The sequence below is a fragment of the Antennarius striatus genome, chromosome 11, assembly GCF_040054535.1.
Source record: "Antennarius striatus isolate MH-2024 chromosome 11, ASM4005453v1, whole genome shotgun sequence".
Classification (NCBI taxonomy): domain Eukaryota; kingdom Metazoa; phylum Chordata; class Actinopteri; order Lophiiformes; family Antennariidae; genus Antennarius; species Antennarius striatus.
In genome coordinates this window covers 20,661,754-20,686,980 of record NC_090786.1, presented here as the reverse complement: position 1 = coordinate 20,686,980, position 25,227 = coordinate 20,661,754, and the positions used below count along the sequence as shown (strand labels likewise).

Sequence of the window (25,227 nt, the reverse complement as noted above, 5' to 3'; positions counted from 1 at the left end):
ACCTTTAACAACGCGACGCGTGGTCACCACGCTGACCCCGGGTCAGACCTACCTGACGTCCAGATCCAGGAGTGTGTTCGCCATGAAGAGCAGCAGCCGTTCCCACAGCGGGCTAACGTTAGCGCCCTTCCAGTTCAACATGGCCAGAGCGCCATGACACAGATAGAGAGAGACCCCCGGCAGGCGGGCGTCCGAACACAGACCCCCACACCTCTGCTGCAGCCACCGGGGGGACGACCCCAAACCTGGAAGTGAACCACGCAGCAAACCGCACATCTAACACAAAGACAGGAAGAGACCATCAGCAGGAGGGGTCAAGCTGTCAAACGTATTACAGGACGTTTATTATTCAACATTAAATGAAAAATTAATAAATCTATTTTATTATTGAACACCAACCATGTTCTTAATGAACCCAAAAGACTCATTAATATCAAAGCTGAATATTTTTGGAAGTTGCAGTGGGGCTTTTTTTTTTAGTTTCAGCTATTGTAGGAGGACATCTGTGTGCAGGGGACTTTTACTGGGCAGAATTATTAGGCAACTCAACAAAAGACAAATACACACAAGACAAACACACCGAAATGTGGTGTGTTCAAATTAGTATTCATGACTTATTGCAGAGTGTATTTCTGATCCACAACACTAACATCTAGTTAGAAAAATAAAAAAATACCTGTGGTGCTGAGTACTCAAGATCATGTTACAAATAAAAAGCGTACATTCTTTAAACCTTAAATGTCCACTCACCACGGAAGCAACTTCGTCTCCAGAGCCCATAACGGACCTGATGAGCAGCACGACGGCCATACCAGCTGTACTCTGGACCGACTGGATGAATTCCTCTGAAGACGGGGACGGGGACGGGGACGGGGAATATCTGTTACATTTTCTTTAAACTCCTCATATCCCAAAATTATTATCCTTCATTAATAAAAAGAAAAATACAGAAAAGTAGTACTAAAAAATATCCACCTACATCACCGTATGCAGCTCTTTTATTAAAATGAACAAAACCATCTATTTCATCCACAATGGAGTTGATTTCCTTCTTTTCAGGGTTACGGTCCCTTACTGGGTTACGGTCCCTCACTGGGTTACGGTCCCTCACTGGGTTACGGTCCCTCACTGGGTTACGGTCCCTCACTGGGTTACGGTCCCTCACTGGGTTACGGTCCCTCACTGGGTTACGGTCCCTCACTGGGTTACGGTCCCTCACTGGGTTACGGTCCCTCACTGGGTTACGGTCCCTCACTGGGTTACGGTCCCTCACTGGGTTACGGTCCCTTACTGGGTTACGGTCCCTTCATGTTACTGACGTGTTGGTTCTGACCATCAGTGAGGACACGCGTGTAGCAGTCCAGCAGGTTGCTAAGCGTGTCCTCCAGCTCGCGGTGATTGGGTCTGGTCTGCAGGGCGGCGCTCAGGGTCTCCTGGGACCTCTGGATCACCAACATGGAGGTCTTCACCGCGGCCAGACACGACTGCATCAGCTCAGCCTGGGCGATGCGACTTCCTGCTAGACAACTGGGACGGAACACACGGTGCGTGAAAACACATGTACATACTGATACTACCCCCCCCATGTACCTGAACAGTCAAAACTTTAACCCCTGTCCACATGAAGCCACAAAGGGAGTTACAGGAACAGATGTACAGCTGGAGGGAATGGACGATCCGGTGAGCTGCTCTACCTGCTCTTGTGAAGACAACCCCTCAACGCGCTGCAGAAGAACTGCAAAACTAGAGAGGAGAAGAGAACCAGTCAGAGGCTCAGCACAAATAACACTCTGTTCACGTCCATCCACCAAATCCAGTACAACACTGACCTTCAGGCAAACGTTTGTTGATGCATTTCTCTCCTGGGGAAGCACAAGTTTGGAGGTTAATGAGATGTTCTTGTGATGACATCAGGAAGAAAGACATCATTTAAAATGTTCAAAGACAGACAGACAGACAGACAGACAGACATCCCCTCACCGAGGGCAAAGCCGTCCAGACAGGCGCCGACGGTCTCTACGGTGTGACGATGCTGCTCTGAAGTCGGTTTGGACAGACAGATGGACAAGCAGGAAGACAAACTGTCCACCGCCCGCTCCTCCAGCCAGGCTGGAACCAAACCGAAGGCGCTGACGGAGGAACAGACGTGTTATTTATCACCACTCATGTTCACAAAACGTCCTCAGGTTACAGGTAGTAACACGGAGGAGAGGTAGGACGCCGTCGGCCCTGATTCATGCTGTCTGGACAAGAAGCACCCCCACCGCTTGGACACATTTGTAAAATACAGATCTTGAATCCTCAAAGTCGAAGATTCAAGATCTGCTTCAAACATGAATCAGAAAATAACCCTCCCTTTTCAAACCGGGTGCGACTCGTAATGACTTTTAACCACTTTTTAATGTCAGGCTGTAAACTGAGTGGGAAATGCTCCTCTCTGTCTGGCTCGTGAATTTGTAAAACGGACTATTTTTAAGTCATGAGCCCCACCTGGCGATGGCTCGACGAATGGGGTTCTTAGCCTGCAGGGAGGTGAAGACCACAGACAGTGTGTGCAGACAGGCCTCCAGAAGCCCCCCGTCAGGCTGCTCCTCCTTCAGGGTCTCCAGCTGAGATCCCGCCTGGTGTCGTAAGGGTTGTTAGGAAACATCAGAGCGTCACTCTTATTATATCCCACACGGCTGCCAAAGCAAACCTTTTTGACCAGGTGGATCTGCTGCACCGGCTCCCTCTGCTCCAGACACGCCTGCAGGGTCCGGGCGAGCTGCAGGACTCCATCCTGTTCTCCATCCACCGTCAGGGAAGCTTGGAAAGTCAAACCGAAAACCCTGAGGTGTGTAGGCTACCAGTGGAAAGGTTGGCAAACCTTTTCAACTCATAGTTTTCATTACTTTCATGTCCATCTACATTATTGATTCTCTCTGAAGTCATCAGTGAATAAACTGATGTGGAATAATGTAGTCAGAAATGTGAAATAGCTGTTGTAATTCCATATAACTTAATATACAATTTGGATTTCTTCAGTTTGCATCTTTAAATGTGTTGCAATAAAAGCTTATCAAACCCCCTGAGAGCGGTGTGTGCAGACCTCTGACTGGGGGGGGCACACATGAACACTATCATCCTAAATGCTAGCCGTCCATCATTACCGAACAGTGTGTGAAGCGTCTCCTCATCCAGAACCACAGCCTCCACTTGAACCGTCCTCTTCTTCACCACCATGACTCCCCCCTGTGAGGAGCACCACAGCTTCAGGAGTGTTTATCTCACACTGCAGATGTCTGACACGTGGTTGTCGAAGGGAATCGATCAATATATCCATCATCTATCAGTTCGTCCATCCAACTCTCCCCGGCTGGCTGTAGTTCCAAGACTAAAACTCTCGAAATGTTGCTGTAACTGAAGTTAGCCTCCCGCTGCTAGCTGTGTGTGACGAGCCGGAGTCTCTCATTCAGAGGAGATTCAGACACGACAAACACAGAAACACGCAGACCATTTACAGGAGCCTCCAAACAGAGGCTAACAGTTTGATTCAAGCCGCTCTCACCTGAATCCAGCGTGTGGTTCACTGAAGGCTGCTCCGCTGATGCTACCTCCACCTGACAACGAGCATGGAGAATAAACCACGCCCACTTCCGGAATGGATTTTCAGAATAAATCCACCACATTGTAACACGGTGTTGATAATCGAATTTCATTCAAACAATGGACTTTTTTTAACAAACTTTTAAATTCCGAAAGTGAGATATTTTTAGCTTTATAATTTATCTGGAGGAACCTCTGAAAGCTAGACTTCTGTTAATATAGGAAGACCCTAAGAGAAGAACTTCAGTCGCTCAAGTGATCTTTACGCATTATTGGAAAATGACCTCTCCAATGTGCATTGAAAATTGCAAATTTAATTATTTATTTATTATTTATTAATTTATTATTATTTATTTAACTATTTATTAAAGATTTTTATTGCACTGCAAAATTATTTTAAACTATTATGTTTTATTGATTTCATGTAGCTGATTTATTATTGACTAATAACTGTCCAGTTTTTTCTTGTTTTTTTTAAAAAAGCTAAGAAAAATTCTTCTTGAAAATTAAACGTTTGTTGATGCATTTCTCTCCTGGGGAAGCACAAGTTTGGAGGTTAATGAGATGTTCTTGTGATGACATCAGGAAGAAAGACATCATTTTAAATGTTCAAAGACAGACAGACAGGCAGACAGACAGGCAGACAGACAGACATCCCCTCACCGAGGGCAAAGCCGTCCAGACAGGCGCCGACGGTCTCTACGGTGTGACGATGCTTAAAAAAGCTAAGAAGCGTTCTTCTTGAAAATTAAAATTAAAATTAAAATTAAAATTAAAATTAAAATTAAAATTAAAATTAAAATTAAAATTAAAATTAAAATTAAAATTAAAATTAAAATTAAAATTCTTGGTTCCGTCAGTCTGTTCAAACCGCCCTCATAATGCTGACGTCGACAAAGAGCGCTCCTACTTTTGATTGGGTGACATTCCCGTCAATCTACACGGTGGTCACGCCCCCTACCAGGGACGTGATTGGACAGATTTTTGGAAAACACCCCCTCCAACTCTTACCAGTGTGCAACTTTTGCGCTCGGGGCTTAGATGGAGTCTTTGGAGAATGACATGGACATCGTTTTCACTCCTAAATGAGGATTGTTCTCAGCCAGAATAACACCAACTGAGGACACGGGGGGAGGACATGGCCTGAAATCCCGCCTCCAGCTCGTTTCCATCACATATCTTCCTGGGTAAGCTGAGGACCTTCGATGAAAATGCAATAGAATAGGAAACGTCTGATGTTGTGGGACACACTTTGAACCACAGACTTTTTGTCCGTTACTTTCTACTCTTTAGGGAATTTAAAGTTTCAGAATGTATATGCGTCTGTTTTTTCAGGGCAAGGTAACCATTTAGTTTCCTGTGTCCAAAAATTTAGGCATAGAAAATAACCAGTATGTGGCCTGAATGAAACGTCATCATGGACCAATGACGTCACATGAATCAGGGATGCATGTACGACAACTAGTGATATTAGATGTATTCTTTTCATACCCTGCCATTAATTCTTTAAAGCTGTAAAACATTTAACAGTTGACATTTTGAAATCGGTGTATAGAGTTTGGAGGATTGTTTATTTGAAGAAAGTTAAAAGTATTCCGACAACCACAGTCTTCTATTACTGCAAAGTGTTGATTAATAAGTTTTATATAATCATAGAACCTTGATTGAACTTACCATATACCATTATACCTTATATACAAACAACTTGTGGAAAGAGCAACTGAAGGAAAACCATAATAAACAAAACAACAACCAGACATCAGTATTCCGTGTAGGATCACACAGTGGTCGGAGTGTATCTCAGCTGATGTTGCACAGGACGCAGGATACACCCTGGACAAGTCGTCAGCTCATTGCAGGGCCACACAAACAACTATTCACTCTCACCATCACACTACCAGCAGTTCAGAATCAGCAGTTCACCTCTACTGCCTGTTTTCAGTGGTGGGAGGAACCCGTCCAGACACAAGGAGGCCATGCAGACCCCGACTCTGTGCAGGAAAGTGTCAGGTCCTTAGGAGGATTAACTTCTATTAGAATTTTAATTAAGTTCTGGATAATGATGATGAGTTCAAACTACTTTTGTCTCTGTATTTCAGCTGATACATCATCTTACATCATCATAGTTAAAGTTCCAGCTCAGCGTATTGGAATACAAACAACCTTGTCATCTATTTTGAAATAGATGTGTTCTGTGTAGTATAAGTGTAGGACATTTCTCATTGTGTATTTTTGTGTGAGGGGGCATATGTGAGCCCCACGTTAAATTAACTGCCTCTAGTAATTTATGATGATTGGTTTTGTGGCATCAGAGCGTTTTTTTTTCTTCTTTTTTTCGCCCATGTTTATCTCAGCAAACATCTAACAGAAAAAAAGTCTGCAAACCACTTTCTGGTCATCCTCCACATGTGTTTGCAGTCGGTTTGTGAGGAGGCCAGGCTGGTAATGAGAGCCTACGTTATTTATTTGAAAGAGGAACTTTTCTTTCTGTCTTTCCCACTGGGCTGACCCTTATCTGTTTCTGTCTTTTCTCCTCAATGTTTTGTTACAGTCATAATGCTAAAAGAAAAGAATGCAGGAGTCTCCTATCAGTCAGAGGGACGGCTATGAAACAAAACATACTTGAAATATATAGTTTGAAGTTTTTGTCATAAACATACCTCCAACTTTATGCTCCATATCACATGTGTTAAACTCAAGGCCCGGGGGCCAAATGTGGCCCGCCACATCATTTCACGTGGCCCTAGAGAGCATGAGTCAGAATGTGTAAAAAATAAATACGTCAAAAGTGTGCTTTGACCAAAACTACATTTCCCACGATGCAGTAATTGATGTTAATGTCCTAACTTGTGTCTGATGTTATTTTTCTTTATTCATTGATAGTTTGATCCTTGATTGATGGAGTTCTGTGGGTTTAATAACCTGATGAATTAAAAGGATTTATTTTAGAACTGAGAAACAAACAAACATGTTTTTTCTGTCTAACTGTAATGTTTGGAACTAGAATAATAAATTCAGAGTTATTTAACATTAAGGAGGAAGATTAGATCAGATATACTTTATTTATAACAATGCTGCCGCAAATTTAAATGTTGCATCAGTATTCAGATACACAGAATAAACATTAACAGGGAAAATATACATTGAAGAAAGATTAAGACATAAGGGGAAAGGGAATAATAATAATAACAATAATAATACCCTAGAATAAAGTCATTAAATAGTGTGACCCTCTGTGGCAATACATTTACATTACTTATCTATTTGCTTGTTGGTTAATTTTTTTATTTTTTTCCGCAGCAGTCTGAACCTTATCACTTACTGCCCTGTGAGGGGGGAAAAAATGTTTTCCCACAGGAAAAATGGAGCAGATCTTTGTATAATTATTATGATTCTATCCACACTCTGCATGTCTGCATGTTTTTTGTTCCTGTGAGTCCTCAGGATGGCGGAGGGGGAGGAGGCCATGAGCCAGGAGGACTGGAAGGAGAAGTGTTTGGTCCTGGAGGCACTGCTCATGAAGTTCAGAGTGCAAATCATCAAGATTAGAGAACTCACCGCTGAGAAGGTTGGCTTCAGTTTACCCAATTATATAAATGTTTCACACGTGGAATGGAACCAGTATGACGGGTCAAGTGTTTCATTTTACCTAAAGAACAGAGCAGGATTGAGGGAGGAACAAGAAAAAAATTGAAATGAAAATTTACTAAGTCAGCATGTAGTCCTTGTCATAATGGGGAAAGCGTTTCTTTCATGCTGGGTGTGGAGCAGGTCATCCTTCCATGCAAACAGTTCCTTGGCCTTGATCTGAAGCTGCTCTCCAGAGAGCCTGATTATAGCTCCAATGTATAAACAGCATTCTGACCTCAGGGCTTCAACATGAACTACATGATGGGATTGAAACAGCCCGGTCAATTACAGAGTCAAAGCAAGCTCAGCGGAATCACAAAACTAATTCACAGAGATGCTGAAGAAAGATTTTGCTTGTGTTTTAATTGGCTGTGTAGTACGCATGAAAGTTTATGCTCCATATGTTCTGCCTTCAACATGCTTTTTGACAGGATTATTTCAAAGCATTCCGTCACTCAGTATTAAACAGATTTCAATCAAAGACACGTGTTCTTCACGAAACTCTTCACAGCCATAGTCTAGTGTGTTTACATCATGGCCCCCAGCCTGTAACGTCTGCTCAGCACAAGAAAAGCTTTTATCCTGTCATCATTTTCTCTCTATCAACTCTATCAACACGTCATTTCATCCAGTATGGTGACAAAACAATTTAAATGTGTTTTTTTAAATCTGTTTTTTCATTATATAATGTCCACAGTTTGAGGACATCATTAGGGCACGAGTTTTAAAGCTGATCTGGATATTTTTCTGGTCTTCTTAGAGTTAACCTATAGTTTGTTATTAGAAACACTTGTTACCTCCACAGAAGTAATAACTCACACAAGAGGACACAAGCCAGTGTCTTATTGTGCCGGTCCCAAGCCCGGATAAATACAGAGGGTTGTGTCAGGAAGGGCATCCAACGTAAAACTTTTGCCAAATCAGACTCGCGACTCAAATCTATGACTTCCATACCGGATCGGTCGAGGCCCGGGTTAAAAATAACCGCCATTGACGCTGTTGACCTACTGGGCGCTGGTGGAAATTGGACTACTGTTGGTCGAAGAAGGAGAGGAGGAAAGTGTGTTCGTAGGAAGAGAGAAGAGGAACACCAAGAGTATAGGACTGAGAGTAGGGACGTTGAATGTTGGAACTATGACAGGAAAAGGTAGAGAGTTGGTTGACATGATGCAGAGGAGGAAGGTAGACATACTGTGTGTCCAGGAGACCAGGTGGAAAGGTAGCAAGGCTAGAAGTTTAGGAGCAGGGTTCAAGTTGTTCTATCATGGTGTAGATGGGAAGAGAAATGGAGGAGGAGTTATCTTGAAGGAGGAGTTTGTTAGGAATGTCCTGGAGGTAAAAAGAGTGTCGGATAGAGTGATGAGTCTGAAGCTAGAAATAGAAGGTGTGATGTTCAATGTTGTTAGTGGGTATGCTCCACAGGTAGGATGTGAGCTGGAGGAGAAGGAGAAATTCTGGTTGGACTTTGATGAAGTGATGCAGAGCATACCTAGAAGTGAAGGAAAAAGAGTACTACAGATGCAGTATTTGCTTTGAGGATGTTGATAGAGAAGTACAGAGAAGGCCAGAGGGAGCTGCATTGTGTTTTTGTAGATCTGGAGAAAGCTGATGACAGGGTGTCCAGAGAGGAACTGTGGTATTGTATGAGGAAGTCTGGAGTGGCAGAGAAGTATGTTAGAGCGGTGCAGGACATGTATGAGGACTGTAAGACAGTGGTGAGGTGTGTGTAGGTGTGACAGAGGAGTTCAAGGTGGAGGTGGGACTGCATCAGGGATCAGCTCTGAGCCCCTTCTTGTTGCTATGGTGATAGACAGGCTGACAGACGAGGTTAGACAGGAATCTCCATGGACTATGATGTTTGCAGATGACATTGTGATCTGCAGTGAGAGCAGGGAACAGGTGGAGGAGAAGCTAGAGAGGTGGAGGTTTGTCCTGGAAAGGAGAGGAATGAAGGTTAGCCGCAGTAAGACAGAGTACATGTGTGTGAATGAGAGGGACCCAAGTGGAAGAGTGAGGTTACAGGGAGAATAGATCAAGAAGGTGGAGGATTTGAAGTACTTAGGGTCAACAGTCCAGAGCAATGGAGAGTGTGGAAAAGAGGTGAAGAAGCGTGTCCAGGCAGGATGGAACGGGTGGAGGAAAGTGTCAGGTGTGATGTGTGATAGAAGAGTTTCAGCTAAAATGAAGGGAAAGGTGTACAAAACTGTGGTGAGACCAGCGATGTTGTTTGGTCTAGAGACAGTGTCCCTGAGGAAAAGACAGGAGACAGAGCTGGAGGTAGCAGAGATGAAGATGCTGAGGTTCTCTCTGGGAGTGACCAGGAAGGATAGGATCAGGAATGAGTACATCAGAGGGACAGCACATGTTAGAGGTTCTGGAGATAAAGTCAGAGAGGCCAGACTGAGATGGTTTGGACATGTCCAGAGGAGAGATAGTGAATATATTGGTAGAAGGATGCTGAGTTTTGAACTGCCAGGCAGGAGGCCTAGAGGAAGACCAAAGAGGAGGTTTATGGATGTAGTGAAAGAGGACATGAAGGTAGTTGGTGTGAGAGAAGAGGATGCAGAAGACAGGGTTAGATGGAGGCAATTGATTCGCTGTGGCGACCCCTGAGGGGAAAAGCCAAAAGGAAAAGGTCACCATTAACACCTGTATGCAGTATGAGCACACTAACACCCAAAGACCTGTTACAGGTAGGTTCTCTCGTGTCGTTCTTCAGCCTTAGCTTAATGTTTGAAAGCCATGCTGGGACTCATGTATGCCACTGCACCCCCCCATACCTCACTGAGGTGGCAAATAAAAGGCTACAGAAGAAAAAACCAGGGCCCGCTTAAACCTGGTATCAGAAATCCTGAGAGAGGAGAGGAGCCGTCACAGGGCCAGCAGCAAAGCAGAATTCCTTTAAAATAAGGTCCATCATAAGTGAGATGACTTAGCCACATCTTAACACCAACTAAGCACAAGTGGAAATTAAAGGTGTGCTTTATCATTGTTGAACTGAAGCACTCTCCGAAGGCTTTCAAATTCTGGATGCAGCAGCAGCAAATGTGAAACTGAAGGCGTTATATTTGCATCTGCCCATCTCTGAAGAGTTTGGGTCCAGAGAAATAGGAACCTATGGAGTGGTCCAGTCAGGTGTTTCTGAGCATTCATAGCTGTTCATAGTTTGAACACACCTCTTTTGTAAGAGGGGAACTCTCACCAATGTCCTCTGTTTTCATTTTACTGAATATATTTGACAGATTATTAGAAAATGAGAGTGGAAGTGTAGCTGTGGCTCTGTTTGGTATTAGGCCCACAGGTTACTTCGAGTCATAGCATCTGCAGAAAGAGGCTTTGTGAGGTGGCCGTCTGGATGTGGTTGGAGCCATTGGGGCAGTTAGAGGAGTTCAGGGGGAGGTTGGCCACAGAGCGCTACTTGTGGAATTCTAGGAATGACTGCTGCGCTGGAGTTTGAATCTGAATGAGGAGCTGACTTCAGAGGTGATATAGCTTTTTCAGAGCGCGGAGAGGCAGAGGGGAGGATCATTAGAGTGTATACGTCTGTCAGGCCCAGTGGAACAGCAATGGCATAGATATATGCATTAGTCCCCTTCAAGAAACAAGTAAAGGCTGTGACTGTTGGAATCATCACCATTGGTGATCCCAGCGGAGCTGTACCAGATATGAACCCTAACCCAGACCCTTATCGGTCTATATGTAATACACAGAGAGAGAGGAAGCACACAACAGACCAATACCATCATCAGAAATACGTTATAAGGGTTTAATATGATGCTCTAGCCTACACACCATGTAATTAACAAGCTGCTCTCTGCCAGTTGCTATATGTGTTCCTGCAAGAGGCGCATGCGGTTTGGCGTTTATGTCTGAGGGCTCTATTTAAAGTCTCCTGCCCAGCATCACTTAGGGAGTGTCCAACTCTTCTCTGCTGGTGAAATATTGCACAATATGGGCCGTTTAAGATTAATTAAACAACAGAGTCAATCTCAAATTCTCTTTAAAGCCAAGTGTGTCTCACCTGTAGAGTTGGTATTTAACCACATGTTTTCACAAGTATGAAGTCTCCAGCTGGTGGACCCTCTACGTCTGCCAACTCACTCACATGTGTCCCATCAGCAACTCCATCTGACGGCATATGAGCAAAGTTAGTCACTCATTTGACTGAGAAGACAGAGGAGGAGGAGGAGGGCTGCTCTTCATCCTTCTCTGTGTTGTGGGTCTAGTGATGTAGCTGATCAGTCTGCAGACCCGTCAGAAAGAAATCCAGGTTCAGTTAGTGAAACAATCCAGGTTGGCACAGAGAAACTGTCCAGATTGGTCAAAGTGACCTGCTGAGAGTGATGTCAGATGTCCATGAAGGTGGACACTCTCTGTCAGAGACAATCAAGTGGATGTCAGATCTAATTATTATTATTATTATTATTATTATTATTATTATTATTATTATTATTATTATTATTATTATTATTATTATTATTATTATTATTATTATTGTTGTTGTTGTTGTTGTTGTTATTGTTATTGTTATTGTTATTGTTAATGGTATTGTTGTTGTCATCATTATTACTATTATTAGTATTATCATCATCATCATTATAATAATTATTAATATTACACAAACACCAGGTTGGCTGCTTGTCTGCAGAAACAGTCTTTGTCCAGGTTTGTGAACTCCCCAGCAAGACCATGGAGACTGTCAGATCATCGTCATGCCCTCTATGTCTCAGGAGTGAGTTGGTTTGTAGTTTGTTTGTTTGTGTGTTTGTTTGTTTATGTGTACAAAAAATTTAGCCACCAACTCCTGTCGTCTTTTTTTCAAATCCACTTCTGATCAAATTACCACGTTTACATCAATTGTGAATCCTCTTTGGAGTGAAAGGTTCTTGCGTTCCTGTATTTTGTTACATAAAAATGTTAAATTAAGAGAATTGATTAGAAGACAATTCTCTAGTTTATTTTACTTTCTCATGAGTATAAAAACGTGTCCTATACAGATATACCAGCAGGCAGTCAGGAACATTCTGCCTTAAAAGTCTTGTTTGTAGAACCAGATTCTTTGACTGCATGAAGGCCTCACTTCTCCTGTGGTCCAAAAGCAGACACACCCTGGTGGGGTGTGTCTGCTTTTGGACTGAGATGAATCCGCCTCTTTGGTGGTGAGCAGAGGAAGAACAACACTGGAACACAGCTACACAAGTGTGTGTTTGTGTGTGTGTGTGTGTGTGTGTGTGTGCGTGCGTGCGTGTGTGCGTGCGTGCGTGCGTGCGTGTGTGTGTGTATCATCTATCTATCTCTCTTGGAGAGAGAACATGTAGGCAGGACAAGAATGAGAGAGAACCAGACACAAATGCATCACAGAGCAGTCACAGCAACATTACACATGTGTTATATATTATCTATAATTTTTTTAAATTACATTTTTAAAATTAAATAAAAAAATAAAATTAGTTTTATTGTAGTAGAATTTATTAATATTATCAATACTATTCTTATAAATATATATATATATATATATGTGTGTGTGTGTGTGTGTGTGTGTGTATGCATATATATATATATAGGATAGTATTAATAATATTAATAATTTCTACTACAACAATTTAATTTAATTTAATTTTAATTTAATTTAGTTTTAATTTAATTTAATTTTAATTTTACACTATGATCCCTAGGGGAAATTAATAGCACTCTCTAGTGTTAGTAAGTCACACATGCATATATGTTGTGTACAGGCCCATGTAACACACACACACACACACACACACACACACACACACACACACACACACACACACACACACACACACACACACACACACACACACACACACACACACACACACACACACACACACACACACACATCTTACAGGCCTGATGTGAGCTTTCTGTCTTACGGCTAAGCTGAAGGCCTTCAGGTGAGTTATGCCTCTGTTGGCAGCTCATACTGTATCCCGGGTCCATGCTCTTTACTGGAGTAGGGAATAAGGTTCCCATTCCTTGAAGAAGTTCATGGAATGGGAATGGTTTTTGTGGAACTCATAGTTTTATTATTTTGTCTTTGGAGAATTTTAAATTCTTATTTTAGAATGCCTGCAAATATGAATTAAAGGTCTTACTTCTTCACGTTGTATGAGTCGTGTACTGCTGAAAGAAGTGAAGCTGTTAAAACCAGAACCAATTGTTTATTATTTCCTGATCATGAACATCTTGTAAAGGTTTTTCACACAGTAACTGATGACAGTTTCCACTAGCAGTGCTTCAGAGTTTCCCATCAACATTTCTTCATATTTTCCTTCACTAAGTGAGTTCGGATTGGTAATTTCCTGTGGAGACTCTGGCTTCTCTGCTGCTTTAACCACCTTGAGCTGAAGAAGTTCAGAGGAATGTAACTCTGAAAGGCATCTCACTCCTCCATTCCTGAAGATTTTTTTCACCCGTGTGCTCATATGTATGTTTAGTGTTTGTGTGTCTATTCCTGTTTGTGTATCCAGGCTGTGTATCCTATGAGGTTTGCAGTACTTTTAGCACCCCGCTACCCGGTTCCACATGCTCTGCTCTGGTCTAAACACAGTGAGTCTGTTGTACCTTTATACAACTTAATGTAGCACCTCATCAGTGTTATGTCGCTGTTTAAGGGTGTTATATTCAGCAGGATTTTATACTATTAGATATTACAAATGCCCCTGGTTCCCTGGTCATGATCATCGAAGGGCTGTCACAGTGGAGACAAAAACTTGCGAGTTATTGGAATAAACTTTAAGCAGAGGTACTTGGACCAGTTGGTGTGGGGGGGGGGCATGAGAGAAAGAGCGAGAAATGATAATAGATAATGGTAACAACAATGATAATAGATAGCTTAGAGTTTTTATTATATGTAATAATGGTAATGATGATGATAATGATGATGATGATGATGTCAGCGGCTCAATCTTTTTCCCAGCAGTTGATTGAATCCATGGTAACTGGAGGATGATAAGAACTCATTAACCAATGAGGCATTAATGTGTAGAGAAGGAGAGGAGTAGGAGAGAGGAGCTCAGTGCATCATGGGAAGTCCCCCAGCATTCTGAGTCTAACCTTAATTATCAGCTTTATCTAAATGATCTTAAGTCTGCTCTGATGGACCGTAAGTAATCCTAGAGTGTGTGTTCTAGATGAGTAACAGAGTACTACGAGATCTTGAAGGTACGTTGGTGTCTGACCATTAAGATTTTAATGGTTTTGTACGTGAGGACAAAGATTTTAAATTGTATTCTGGAATTTACCAGGATCCAGTGCAGCGAGGCCAGAAAAGGGGAGATGTGATCTGTTACACTAGTTCTGGTCACATGTGCAGAAACATTCTGGACCAGCTGGAGGGTCTGTAGGGACTTATTTGGAATGCCTGATAATAAAGAGTTACAATAGTCTGGAATTTACAATGTACAATTTTCTGCTTTTTTTTTGTTTTTGTTGAGAATGATTTGAAGAGACTCCTTTAGATTTGTTTTATATGAAAGTTATAGGACATATCCTGATCAAACGTGACTCCCAGATTCATCAATGACAGAAATAACAGAAAGGAGGTGGGGGGGGGGTTAAAATGGGGAAGGGAACTGTAACTATAGCAAAGGTTTTCTTTATTTTGTTGCAGGATATAAAAGTCCCAACATAGTAATTTAAAATGATCTTATCTCTGTTTTTGTTAAAGGGACAGTAAAGTTAATTTTAAGTGACATGTATGCTATTCATCATTATGAAAAATAAAATAAAAAATAAATTTTGTATGTGTAGCATCATCCGTTTGGTCAGCAGCAGCTTCCGCATTCAGTGGTCAGGTGGGCGTCATACGTCACTGGGGCCAAACAGCTCAGCAGCCATAAGAAACAATGCAATTCTAGACGCGACTAACACCAAAAGTACCAGGGTCACCTCCGAGGTGAACGGCTGTGTCAACAGAGCAGCAAAAAGACGCGACTTTCAAATAAATTCACTGTGGAATTAATAACAAGATTTTAAGCTTTTTTGACCAAACGGATGATGCTACACACATAAAATTTATTTTGTCTTCTATTTTTCATAATTATGAATTACGTATATATGTCACTTAAAATTGACTTTACTGTCCCTTTAATGACCTATTATTACACTTACACAAATCCAGCCCCTCCCTCAGCTCTGAATGTATTGAACCTGGCCCTGAATATTTCTAACACTCTGTTTATGGAACCTCTACAACACGAGGAGCATCGGATTGAATATACAGCTGAATATATTGGCCCCTGAGGTTTGATCCTGTGGCCGCCACGATGCGTCGTTTTGAGCTTTGTACAGCTGTTGAAAAGGGAAGAAAAACAACTAGACATGGTATAGTATTTCTAAGGACAGATCACACCTTGATGGAAATGTTAAAAGAATATTCCTTTAACATATTTATTCTGCTCTGAGGTTTAAAATGACAGTTTTTGGTTATTTACAATTTATTCCTCTCCCTACATTACAATATTACATTTTACCATTAACATTGGTTTAAAGTCGCTGTATACTGACCTTATCATCATTCTTTCTTCTGGGTGAAAATATGATGCATTAACTTTATTATGCTGAACATTCTTCCATGTGAATAAGCTATTTCTAAGATTAAGTTAAATTTGAATCAACTAAACACCTTCCTTTCCAACATAATAATAGGGTTTAGGATTGAGTTAGAAATTACTTTATTAAAATCCCTCTGATGTGCTACCCAGTTTTGTAAATGTGAATTCAAATTTGCTAATCAACCTGTTATTTTCATCATCATTTTTTAATAGTATTTTCATTTTAGTTTGTTAACACTTTCTATGAAAAGTTAATATAATCTTATTCCCAAAAAAAAAAAAAAATCTATCAATAATACGAAAGCTGGGAGTTAAAAGTAGAACTGGAGAAATGTGAATCACAAAAATGTACACAGTTATGACATAAAAAAAAAGAAAAAGGTCAGTGCACAATTATAAATATAATCTTTTTAAATATTTCTTGGACTCGTGAGAGACCAATAACAATGAATTTGAAATGAAATTGTATGAAAAATGAAAATGGAATGCTCTTCCTCTACTAGATCCAACAACTGGAGCGGCAGGTGTCTGATGCAGAGAAGCTGGCCTTCACCGCCCAGCAGCAGGTAACGTGTTGAACAGAGGTTTCTGTGGGTGTTCAGCGTCATGTGTTGAGACCCCGTTTGGTTTCCAGGTGCAGTGGATGGAGGAGAAGCTGAAGGCTCCTGAGAATACCTGTGGAGACTCAGAGGTGCGTTTGTTTCAGCAGTGCCAGCAGCTGCAGGAGAAAAACACCATCATCGCTCAACTGGAGCAGCAGCTGGAGGATCAGGTGAAACAAACAAGGGTCTTCATCTCTTTTCTTTTCTGAGAAGTAACTCGCTTTTTGTCCCCTGTGGAAGCCACTAAGTGGAGTTGTTGAATTATATTTAAGTTACAAGCGCAAATGTTAAAAGTTTATCTCTATAACATTAATAATCAGAGGTTTTTGTGTCGCGTTCCTGAACTCCTTGTGAATCTATCTCAGCTTTAAACCATCCTGTCCTCTGTCTCCAGAAACAGACTCGACTTCAGGACGCTAAAACGGTCGAGGAGAAGGCAGCTAAGATCAAGGAATGGGTGATGCTAAAGTTATCAGAGGTGATTAAACTGAGGTTAGATGTATATCTTTCTTATTAATGTCCATGTTAAAACATGTTGGTTCTTCAGTTTGAGCAGGAGAATGCAGACTTGAGACAGACAAACAAGCAACAGGAGGCTCGGATCGGGGAGCTGCAGAAAAAAGTCCAGTGTGAGTGACGTTTGTTCACCAGAGATGTTCTCCTTGTCTCTACGTTTGTGTAGTAGTTAGAACAACAGCTCTGTAACAGGGGTGTTAAAGTCATTGTCACCGAGGGCCACAGCAGCATCATGGCTGTCCTGAAAGGACTGTATGTAACTAATAAATGTAAGTCAATGTAATGTAAAATAAATGTAACTGCTAATGTTAAATAACTCTAAGATGTACTTCATTGATCCCAAACTGGGAAATTTAAATGTTTTAATTAATTTATAACTTATTCTAGTTCCAAACTTTACAGTTAGACAGAAAAAACATGTCTGTTTGTTTCCATCAATCAAGGATCAAACTATCAATCAATAAAGAAAAATAACATCAGAAACAAGTTAGGACGTTAACTTTGTTCACTACGTTTTGTTTTAAAATGGTTTTAATTACTGCATTGTGGGAAATGTAGTTTTGGTCAAAGCACACCTTTAACTTATTTATTTTTAGACGTAATCTATTCAGATAAATAAATAAATATCATAAAATATATAAAGAATAATAAAAACATATAATAATAATAATAATAATAATAATAATAATAATAATAATAAGAAGAACAATAATAAGAACAATAATGATAATAAATCTGTTCCGACCTGATTGTGTTGCAGCGTTGGAGCAGAAGCGCGGTGATGGACGGGGGCTCCTGTCCCGACCAGGCGAGGCCCAGCGTCTCAGCAGCCTGACATTTGGCTGTTTCCAGGTGAGGGGGAAGAACCCCCAGGTCCGTTCTGGACCAGCACCCTCCCTGAAGACCCTGAGCACCGAGGGGGAGTCTGGGGGCGCAAACAGAAATGGTAAGCAGTAAAAGTCAACGTACCTGTGGGTGACGACAGACACGGAATGAATCAATACAAGCACAGATGTACCTTTTCTTATTGATTATGGAGCTTATTATTGATTGGGCTTCACGGCCCCCACCTCATCGCCATCATTAACTCCTTACTGGGTTAATATTTTCCTGTTTGCTCCCACAGAGAGCAGCGGTAAGGGGTTGGCCCCCTCTGGGACAGACGCTGAAGTCCGGACGCCGGAACAGATCCTGGAGGATGGCGGCGCGCCTGAAAGCCGGGGTGATAACACACACGGACATGAGTCTCACGGAGCCCCCCCAGCGCTCCCCAGCTCTGCACCGGTGGGGAGGGGAGGACTGGAGGTCAGCCCCCCAGGTGGTGAGAGCCGTCTGACCGCTTCAGATGACAGCAGCTCCGTGTTCGAGGAGGACCTGCAGTGTGCTGAGCGTTCTGGCCTTGACCAGCAGGGGGCAGCAGCTCGGACACTGTTAGGGTACAGGCATGAATCGGAGGGGGTGCACAGGGCCAGGCTGGGGGGCTGCACCTCTGATGAGCTCAACAAACATTTCCAGTCACAGAGACTGGACTCCTCGTCTTCTTCAAGCGAACCGAACACCCCCAGCCCCATCCTGACTCCAGCTCTCATCCCGAAGAGACCCACCCCTCCTCAGGATTTGAGGGATAACCCCGCCCTGCCCAAACAGCCCCGCCTGCAGACTCCAGCAGGGTTTGGATTAAACGTGTCCAAAAAACACCTGAGCCAGCCCCCGACCAGCAGCGAGGTCGCCTACCAGCAGACAAACACTCTCAGCATGCTGTGCCCCCTCCAGCCACAGGAGACCGACCTGGACCGGGGGCAGGAGGTCGGACTGGAGATGAGCAGAGACGCCCCTCCTCAAGCCCTCCCCGCCTCGCTGACCCCGCCCACCTTTCAGACTCCATCTGCTCCGTCCGAATCCGATGCAGAGGTGAACCAGGAGAGGCAAGACCAGGACACCTCGGCCCCCCCTACACCCCCTCTACACAGGCTGCCCTCCTGGGTAAGATGAAAGAACACCGAGGATTCTCTGCACTCAGGCCAACCTGAAAGCCCTTCATTTTCTCAGAAACCGACAGTAAACCTTATATACTGTATGAAAAGGATTTTAACAATAGTCCACTCATTGAAGAGGCGTCTTATAATCAGATGCTCCTTTTATTGATTGGTTGATTGATTGATTTTAGTTATTTTAAATGGGGATAATTTGTTTGATCTATGAGCTCAAACCCAGACAAAATTAAACTCGTATCTCCAGGTACTACTGTAATTATATATACTGTATAACTACAATAAAATATATTATATAAACAAATATATAAGCACAATAAAATGATTGTTGTCATTTTGACAACTTAACAACAATCTGTGATCAAAATAATGTAAACGTTCAATACATTACACATTTCCATTCTGGTAAAATAAAATGTGGTCCCAGTAAAGCTCTTTGCGACCATCTGTGTGTGTGTGTGTGTGTGTGTGTGTGTGTGTGTGTGTGTCTGTGTGTGTGTGTGTGTGTGTGTGTGTCTGTGTGTGTGTGTGTGTGTGTGTGTCTGTGTCTGTTATCCATTATAATAATGGTATTCTTTTTACAGGAGAGTCGTATCTACGCTGTGGCTAAATCAGGAATCAGACTGTCAGAGACGTCCTGCACAGATCCTGATAGCAAAGGTAAGTCTGATGATCATCACTCAGTCTGAGCCGCGCTGACGGTCAGCCGGTGTGTTCATTCATTCATTCATTCATTCATTCATTCATTCATTCATTCATTCATTCATTCATTCATTCATTCATTCATTCATTCATTCGTGTTCCAGACCCATCGCTCCAGTCCTCCTACGCTGCCTTCGTGATGTACACGTCTCTCATCTACAAAAACATGACTATGCCAGTATACACTGCTCTGAAGGGGGTAAGTTATCATGGTGTGTGTGTGTGTGTGTGTGTGTGTGTGTGTGTGTGTGTGTGTGTGTGTGTGTGTGTGTGTGTGTGTGTGTGTGTGTGTGTTTGCACTCATTCTGCGCCCCCCAGCAGAAAGCCACGCTGCTGAGCAGCAGTCCGTTTGCGGATGAACCGCTGAGCTCCGAGGAGTCGTCCAGTTCAGGAGAGGAGGAAGGTTCCGTCTGCAGCTCCCAGACCTCCTCCCTGTCCCGCAAGGACAGCACCCCCGGCAGCCCCCACTCGATCAAAAGAGGTACGACACACAGGTTTAAGATTTAAAACCTGTGTGTGTGTTAGTAAACTCTTGTGTTCATTCTCCCCCAGCGGTGTCCTTGTCGTCGATGACATCAGAGAGCGACTACGCCATCCCTCCTGACGCCTACTGCACCGACACAGAGTCGTCTGAGCTGGAGCAGAAATCCCTCCAAAGCGGCTCTGCTGCCAGTGAAAATGGAAAAAGTGTGAGTCAGTGTGAAGCTGTGGTCAGGACGCGTTAGTCACTACGCAGACTGGATGTTATCAAGTGTTTCAGGAGCTTGGTAGGAAAACACCAAGTTTGAAAAAACATTTTTTCAAGAAAACAAAATAATTGGTTCAGAAATGTCTTTGACTTATAAAGTTTTTTTTTTTTTTGCAATGGTAAAGTTTTTATGAAGGGTTTTTATTAAAGTTTGTGAAACAAGATTTTTTTTCCATTTCGGAGCACTACGTGTATTTTTCTGCAAGTTTTCTGAAACACATGAAAGTCAGTTATATATATATATATATATATATATATATATATATATATATATATATATATATATATATATATATATATATATATATATATATATATATATATATATATATATATGTATATATATACTGTATATATATACTGTATATATATAGTATATTTTTGTAGAAGAGACTATTGCAATGGTTTCTGTTTCACCAAGTTTCATAAACTCTGAGTGTTAAGAGGGATCCCTGCACACAGTGTGTTCTTTAGTCCCTGTTTGCTACATGACACTGAAGAATGTCGTATCATCTAGGAACCGATGGAGAAATCAGGCTACCTGTTAAAAATGGTCAAGACGTGGAAGAAAACTTGGAAGAGACATTGGTTTGTCCTCAGAGACGGAGAGCTGCTCTACTATAAATCACCCGTGGGTTTTATGTCACATTTTTAGTTCTAATGTTATTTATTATTTAAATAACATTGTTTATTTAGAATCTTGTACAGTTAATCATCTATAAAATACATTCATAAACGCATTAATCGTTCACGTGCAGCTAGCTAACGTCTCATTATTGTTGTTTTTTTTAAAGTATGGTACTGATGTATTTTTGTTGCTTGGCAACAGAGCGATGTGATCAGGAAGCCTCAGGGTCAGATCGAGGTCACTGCCAGCAGCAGCATCACCCGCGGGGAAGGAAAGCAGGTTCTGCAGGTAATCAGCCTGACTTATCAAAGACACGTCTGTTCAAATGGACTCAGACGGCGGACCTGTTTCTGCTGACCTGTGCAGGTAGTGACCGGGAGGCGTGGCTACTACCTGAAGGCGGACTCTCCTAACCTGCTGGAGGAGTGGCTCCGGGTGCTGCAGAGCGTCCTCAGGGTGAAAGCTGCCAGTCCTCTGTTCACACAGCCCGACGTTCGCCCTGGCATGAAGGGACACCTCATCAAGGTGTGAGAGTTCAGCAGCGTCACCTGACGACACACACATCGCTCTGCAGGAATTAAACAGCGAGACTGGATTTCACTGGTTTACTCATCACCATGTAGTTCCTGTGTGATCGTCTCTGTGTGTTCTGGTGTGTGTGGAGCAGGTGAAACACGGTTACGCCAAACCCGTCTGGTGCGCTCTGATCGGAAAAACCCTGTACTATTTCCGCAGCCAGGAGGACAAGGTAGGATTCAATGGGAACATTCATTCATTCATTCATTCATTCATTCATTCATTCATTCGTTCGTCTGTTCGTTCGTTCGTTCGTTCATTCATTCACTCTCCCTCACAAAATGCAAAGTATTTACACTTGTGTTTAGTCTTGGTTCTGGTGGTGAACATTAATATTAATATATAACATATAGATGGATTTTATCTCTGAATTCCAGAGAATATCCAAAAGTTGTGCTGCAGTTTAGGTCTGAGGAGCTTCTGTTGACGATACATCTTCTGAGTGGTTCAGGTGCTCAGTTGTTTCTTCATCTGAAAATTAATTTTAGAAAACATGGATCAGTGAAGCTTTTTATGCTGAGTAAAGTCTGTCTGTTTACCTGTGAAAATGACACACCTGCTGTCCAAACATGACATTTGAGCAGGTTTTCAAACACTTTTGAAGCTGTTCTGTCAAACAATCCCTGGACTGATTTATTCCTGAGACTATACGTTGTTCAGCCGCCCTGTGACTGTGATCGCTGTGTTTCCCAGTTTCCCCTGGGTCAGATTAAGATGTGGGAGGCGCGGGTGGAGGAGATGGACCGGTCCGAGTGTTCGGATGAATCCCTGAAGGCGTGCGGGTGGGGGTTGCATCCAGCGTCTTTTACCATCGCCGTCCACCCCCAGGAGAAAGAACCAACCTACCTGCTCATCGAGTCCCGTCTGGAGAAAGTCAGTGATGATCTGAAAGATCGTTTCTTTCGGCTCTGCATGATGACATCACCGTACAGGCTTCCATTGATAACATCTGCTGTCCCCTAAATGGAATGCGACCGCTGGTCTTCCTCTGCAGGAATCGTGGGTCTATCATCTCTCCATGGCCGCCGGCACCCCCACGGATAAAATCGGCACCGACTTTGAACAACTGGTGGGAAAACTCTTCCAAATGGACGGAGATCCAAGTGAGTTTCCATGACAATCATACTAAACATAGAAGTATTCTGTCTTTACATTTCTAAAACATTCTTACTGAAAATGTTATAAAAATTGTCTTTTGGATCATCAAAAATTGAAAATGCTGTAGTACCCATGCCAGGTCTGTAGGTGGCAGTATAACTTTACGAACTGAACTTCCCAGCAGTACTGTAGTGCAGTTGTGTCCATGCTGAAATGTTAACAGACATGAATGAAGTGTGTCGCTCCAGTTTAGATGAAAACCGTAACCGTTTCAAAACCTTTTTATTTTAAGGCCACTAAACAGTCGCGTAAAGAAACTTCCAAACGTCTACAAAAGTTATTTTACTTTAATTGTTATGTTTCTGTCAGCCTTCTGTTTATTCTTCCTTCAGCGTTCGTACACATGTGTGTGTACCAGTGGGATGTGTAGTGCGTCCACGATCAGAGTGTGTGTTTGCTTTGTGTTTCAGGCTGTCAGGGCTGGAAACACCCCCTGTTGTGTTTCAGTAAAGAAGCCCTGCTGTCGCCCCTCACCTCTCTGCCTTCACAAGCTCTGCAGACCGAAGCTGTGAAACTCTTCAAGGTGTGTGTGTGTGTGTGTGTGTGTGTGTGTGTGTGTGTGTGTGTGTGTGTGTGTGTGTGTGTGTGTGTGTGTGTGTGTGTGTGTGTGTGTGTGTGTGTGTGTGTGTGGTATTTGGAGGTTTATATTCATCTGAATTACCACCTCTCTAAGTACCAGGAGGAAATGTCCTGTATCTTCTATTTGACATCATGTTTAAGTCACATTTCAGGTGTGACATCGTGGTTGCAGGTACAGGTAGACCTCGGCTTACGTCGTTTTGAGTCACGTCATTCTTTATTACTGTATATGTTTTATTAAAGAAAAGGTTTACATGACTTTACTCGACTTATAAATAATAATAATAATAATAATAATAATTCCTGGATTTATTTTATAATATTAAAAGAGGCATTTATTTTACTATTCATAAATAAAGCATCTGTAATGTATGGTAAACATCACCGAATTTTATTCATAAATTTCCTTTTTTTTTCTGCACTGAATGAAAGAAATTGAATTCAAAAATAGATTCGTATCAACCAAACATTATAGAAAATGTGTTCATAAATAAAGAACAATTCAGAACGGGGAATGGATTTTTTTATTTTTTTATTTACATGGCGTCTCCTGGGGTAACCTGGGGTCACCTGCATGTCTCACCATCTGCTTTCTCCTCAGACCGGTCAGCTGTTCATCAATGTGCTGATCGACGCTCCGGCTATTGATTACCACGTGTCGCTGGCGCAGAGCGCCCTGCAGGTGTGTTTGACTCACCCGGAGCTTCAGAACGAGTTCTTCTGCCAGCTCATCAAACAGACCCGCAGGAGGCAGCAGCACAGCCATCCAGGACCGCTACAGGTGTGTATTCTCACCACATGATGGGAACAGTACCCTGAGTAAAGTCAAATCAGTTTTAAAGCATCATCAAAAAGAATAATGCATCACAGTAATTTTGAGTGATTGTCTAGTTTTTGTACCAATGTTATATTTTATGTGTGTGTGTTTTGTGTCTTTAGGGTTGGCAGTTTCTGGCCTTGTGTGTTGGACTGTTTCTGCCTCAGCATCCGTTCCTCTGGCTGCTCCAGGTGCACCTGAACCGCCACGGGGACTCCAGGTGAGAACACACCACAGCAGCCAGAAACATCAGCAGAAATTAACGTTTTTGAATTTAATAATATGATTACAGTGATTTTTACCTCAGCCAGCCAGGTAATGCTGTCAGCATTTGAATTGTTTGCTAGCAAAAGTATATAAAAGCAGAAAGATTTAAACAGATTTTAGTGGAAAGGAGAGACTTACGACGATAAGACGCTGTAGCATTAGTTTGATCTATTCCTCTAATTTGTCAGGAAATGACACATGAATTGTAATTTAAACAAATCACTAATATTAGTGGTTTTTATCTGTGAGTATACGTTTGGAGAATGTTTGTGGAAAGATTCTCCAAAAATGTCTTATTTCATGCAGTGATCATCGTGGGCATTTGTGCATTTTTAAAACCTTTTATTAGTCATCAATTCACCCTAATTTGTGTATTATTGATATATAAATATATATAAATTATGAAACAATAATGCTTTTTAAGCTGTTTTATACAAATTCATCTTTAAATAGTTATCGTATCTGAAGAAGAAGCAAGAAAGACATGATCTTATTGTGTGTTATGTATCATTATATATGTATATAACTAGTATAATGCCAATACTGCTACTGCTAATAATAGTGTTAGCTATTTTACTTTAATATCATAATTCATAAGCCTCCTGCTAAGTTACATTCATGTAGAATTGCTGAACAGTTTTAACTTGAAAAGAGACTAGAGACTAATTTCATCAATTATCAGCCAATCCGCTGATTTATTGATCGATTTAAAGTGACCACCAATCGACTTTTCACTCACTTTATTTTCTCCTGTCACAGTTTGTTATACTGCTTAGAGATAAAAATGAACATGGCTGCTTTACGGCTGGTTTTCTCTCTTTATATACAGTATATATACTGTATATA

General features: G+C 42.0%; 2 protein-coding genes across 8 annotated transcripts in view; one reads left to right on the top strand and one right to left on the bottom strand.

The window, feature by feature from the left end:
- Window positions 1–3,624, bottom strand: part of thada (THADA armadillo repeat containing) — a 49,709-nt gene extending 46,085 nt beyond the window's left edge. Inside the window, exons 1-10 of one of the 2 annotated variants that reach the window (XM_068327121.1) lie at window positions 3,548–3,624; window positions 3,150–3,231; window positions 2,696–2,805; window positions 2,491–2,621; window positions 1,981–2,129; window positions 1,830–1,862; window positions 1,695–1,743; window positions 1,334–1,527; window positions 751–845; window positions 53–276 (exon numbers count right to left, since the gene is read on the bottom strand). In XM_068327121.1, coding sequence (XP_068183222.1) covers window positions 53–276; window positions 751–845; window positions 1,334–1,527; window positions 1,695–1,743; window positions 1,830–1,862; window positions 1,981–2,129; window positions 2,491–2,621; window positions 2,696–2,805; window positions 3,150–3,222 — 1,058 coding nt within the window. In that variant the 5' untranslated portion in view covers window positions 3,223–3,231; window positions 3,548–3,624. Of the gene's footprint in view, window positions 1–52; window positions 277–750; window positions 846–1,333; window positions 1,528–1,694; window positions 1,744–1,829; window positions 1,863–1,980; window positions 2,130–2,490; window positions 2,622–2,695; window positions 2,806–3,149; window positions 3,386–3,547 lie in introns of those variants that run through there. The other variant, XM_068327122.1, reaches the window with a different exon arrangement.
- A 990-nt stretch (window positions 3,625–4,614) lies between these two features.
- plekhh2 (pleckstrin homology domain containing, family H (with MyTH4 domain) member 2) overlaps window positions 4,615–25,227 on the top strand; it is a 28,336-nt gene continuing 7,723 nt past the window's right edge. The window contains exons 1-21 of one of the 6 annotated variants that reach the window (XM_068326879.1): window positions 4,615–4,772; window positions 7,023–7,153; window positions 16,301–16,363; window positions 16,432–16,569; window positions 16,794–16,877; window positions 16,947–17,028; window positions 17,676–17,861; window positions 18,042–18,898; window positions 19,491–19,566; window positions 19,713–19,807; window positions 19,930–20,089; window positions 20,161–20,297; window positions 20,874–20,987; window positions 21,186–21,272; window positions 21,351–21,509; window positions 21,652–21,732; window positions 22,254–22,433; window positions 22,555–22,663; window positions 23,129–23,241; window positions 23,899–24,078; window positions 24,237–24,334. In XM_068326879.1, the coding sequence (XP_068182980.1) occupies window positions 7,031–7,153; window positions 16,301–16,363; window positions 16,432–16,569; window positions 16,794–16,877; window positions 16,947–17,028; window positions 17,676–17,861; window positions 18,042–18,898; window positions 19,491–19,566; window positions 19,713–19,807; window positions 19,930–20,089; window positions 20,161–20,297; window positions 20,874–20,987; window positions 21,186–21,272; window positions 21,351–21,509; window positions 21,652–21,732; window positions 22,254–22,433; window positions 22,555–22,663; window positions 23,129–23,241; window positions 23,899–24,078; window positions 24,237–24,334 (3,122 nt within the window). In that variant the 5' untranslated portion in view covers window positions 4,615–4,772; window positions 7,023–7,030. The other 5 variants (XM_068326877.1, XM_068326880.1, XM_068326881.1 and 2 more) reach the window with 5 other exon arrangements.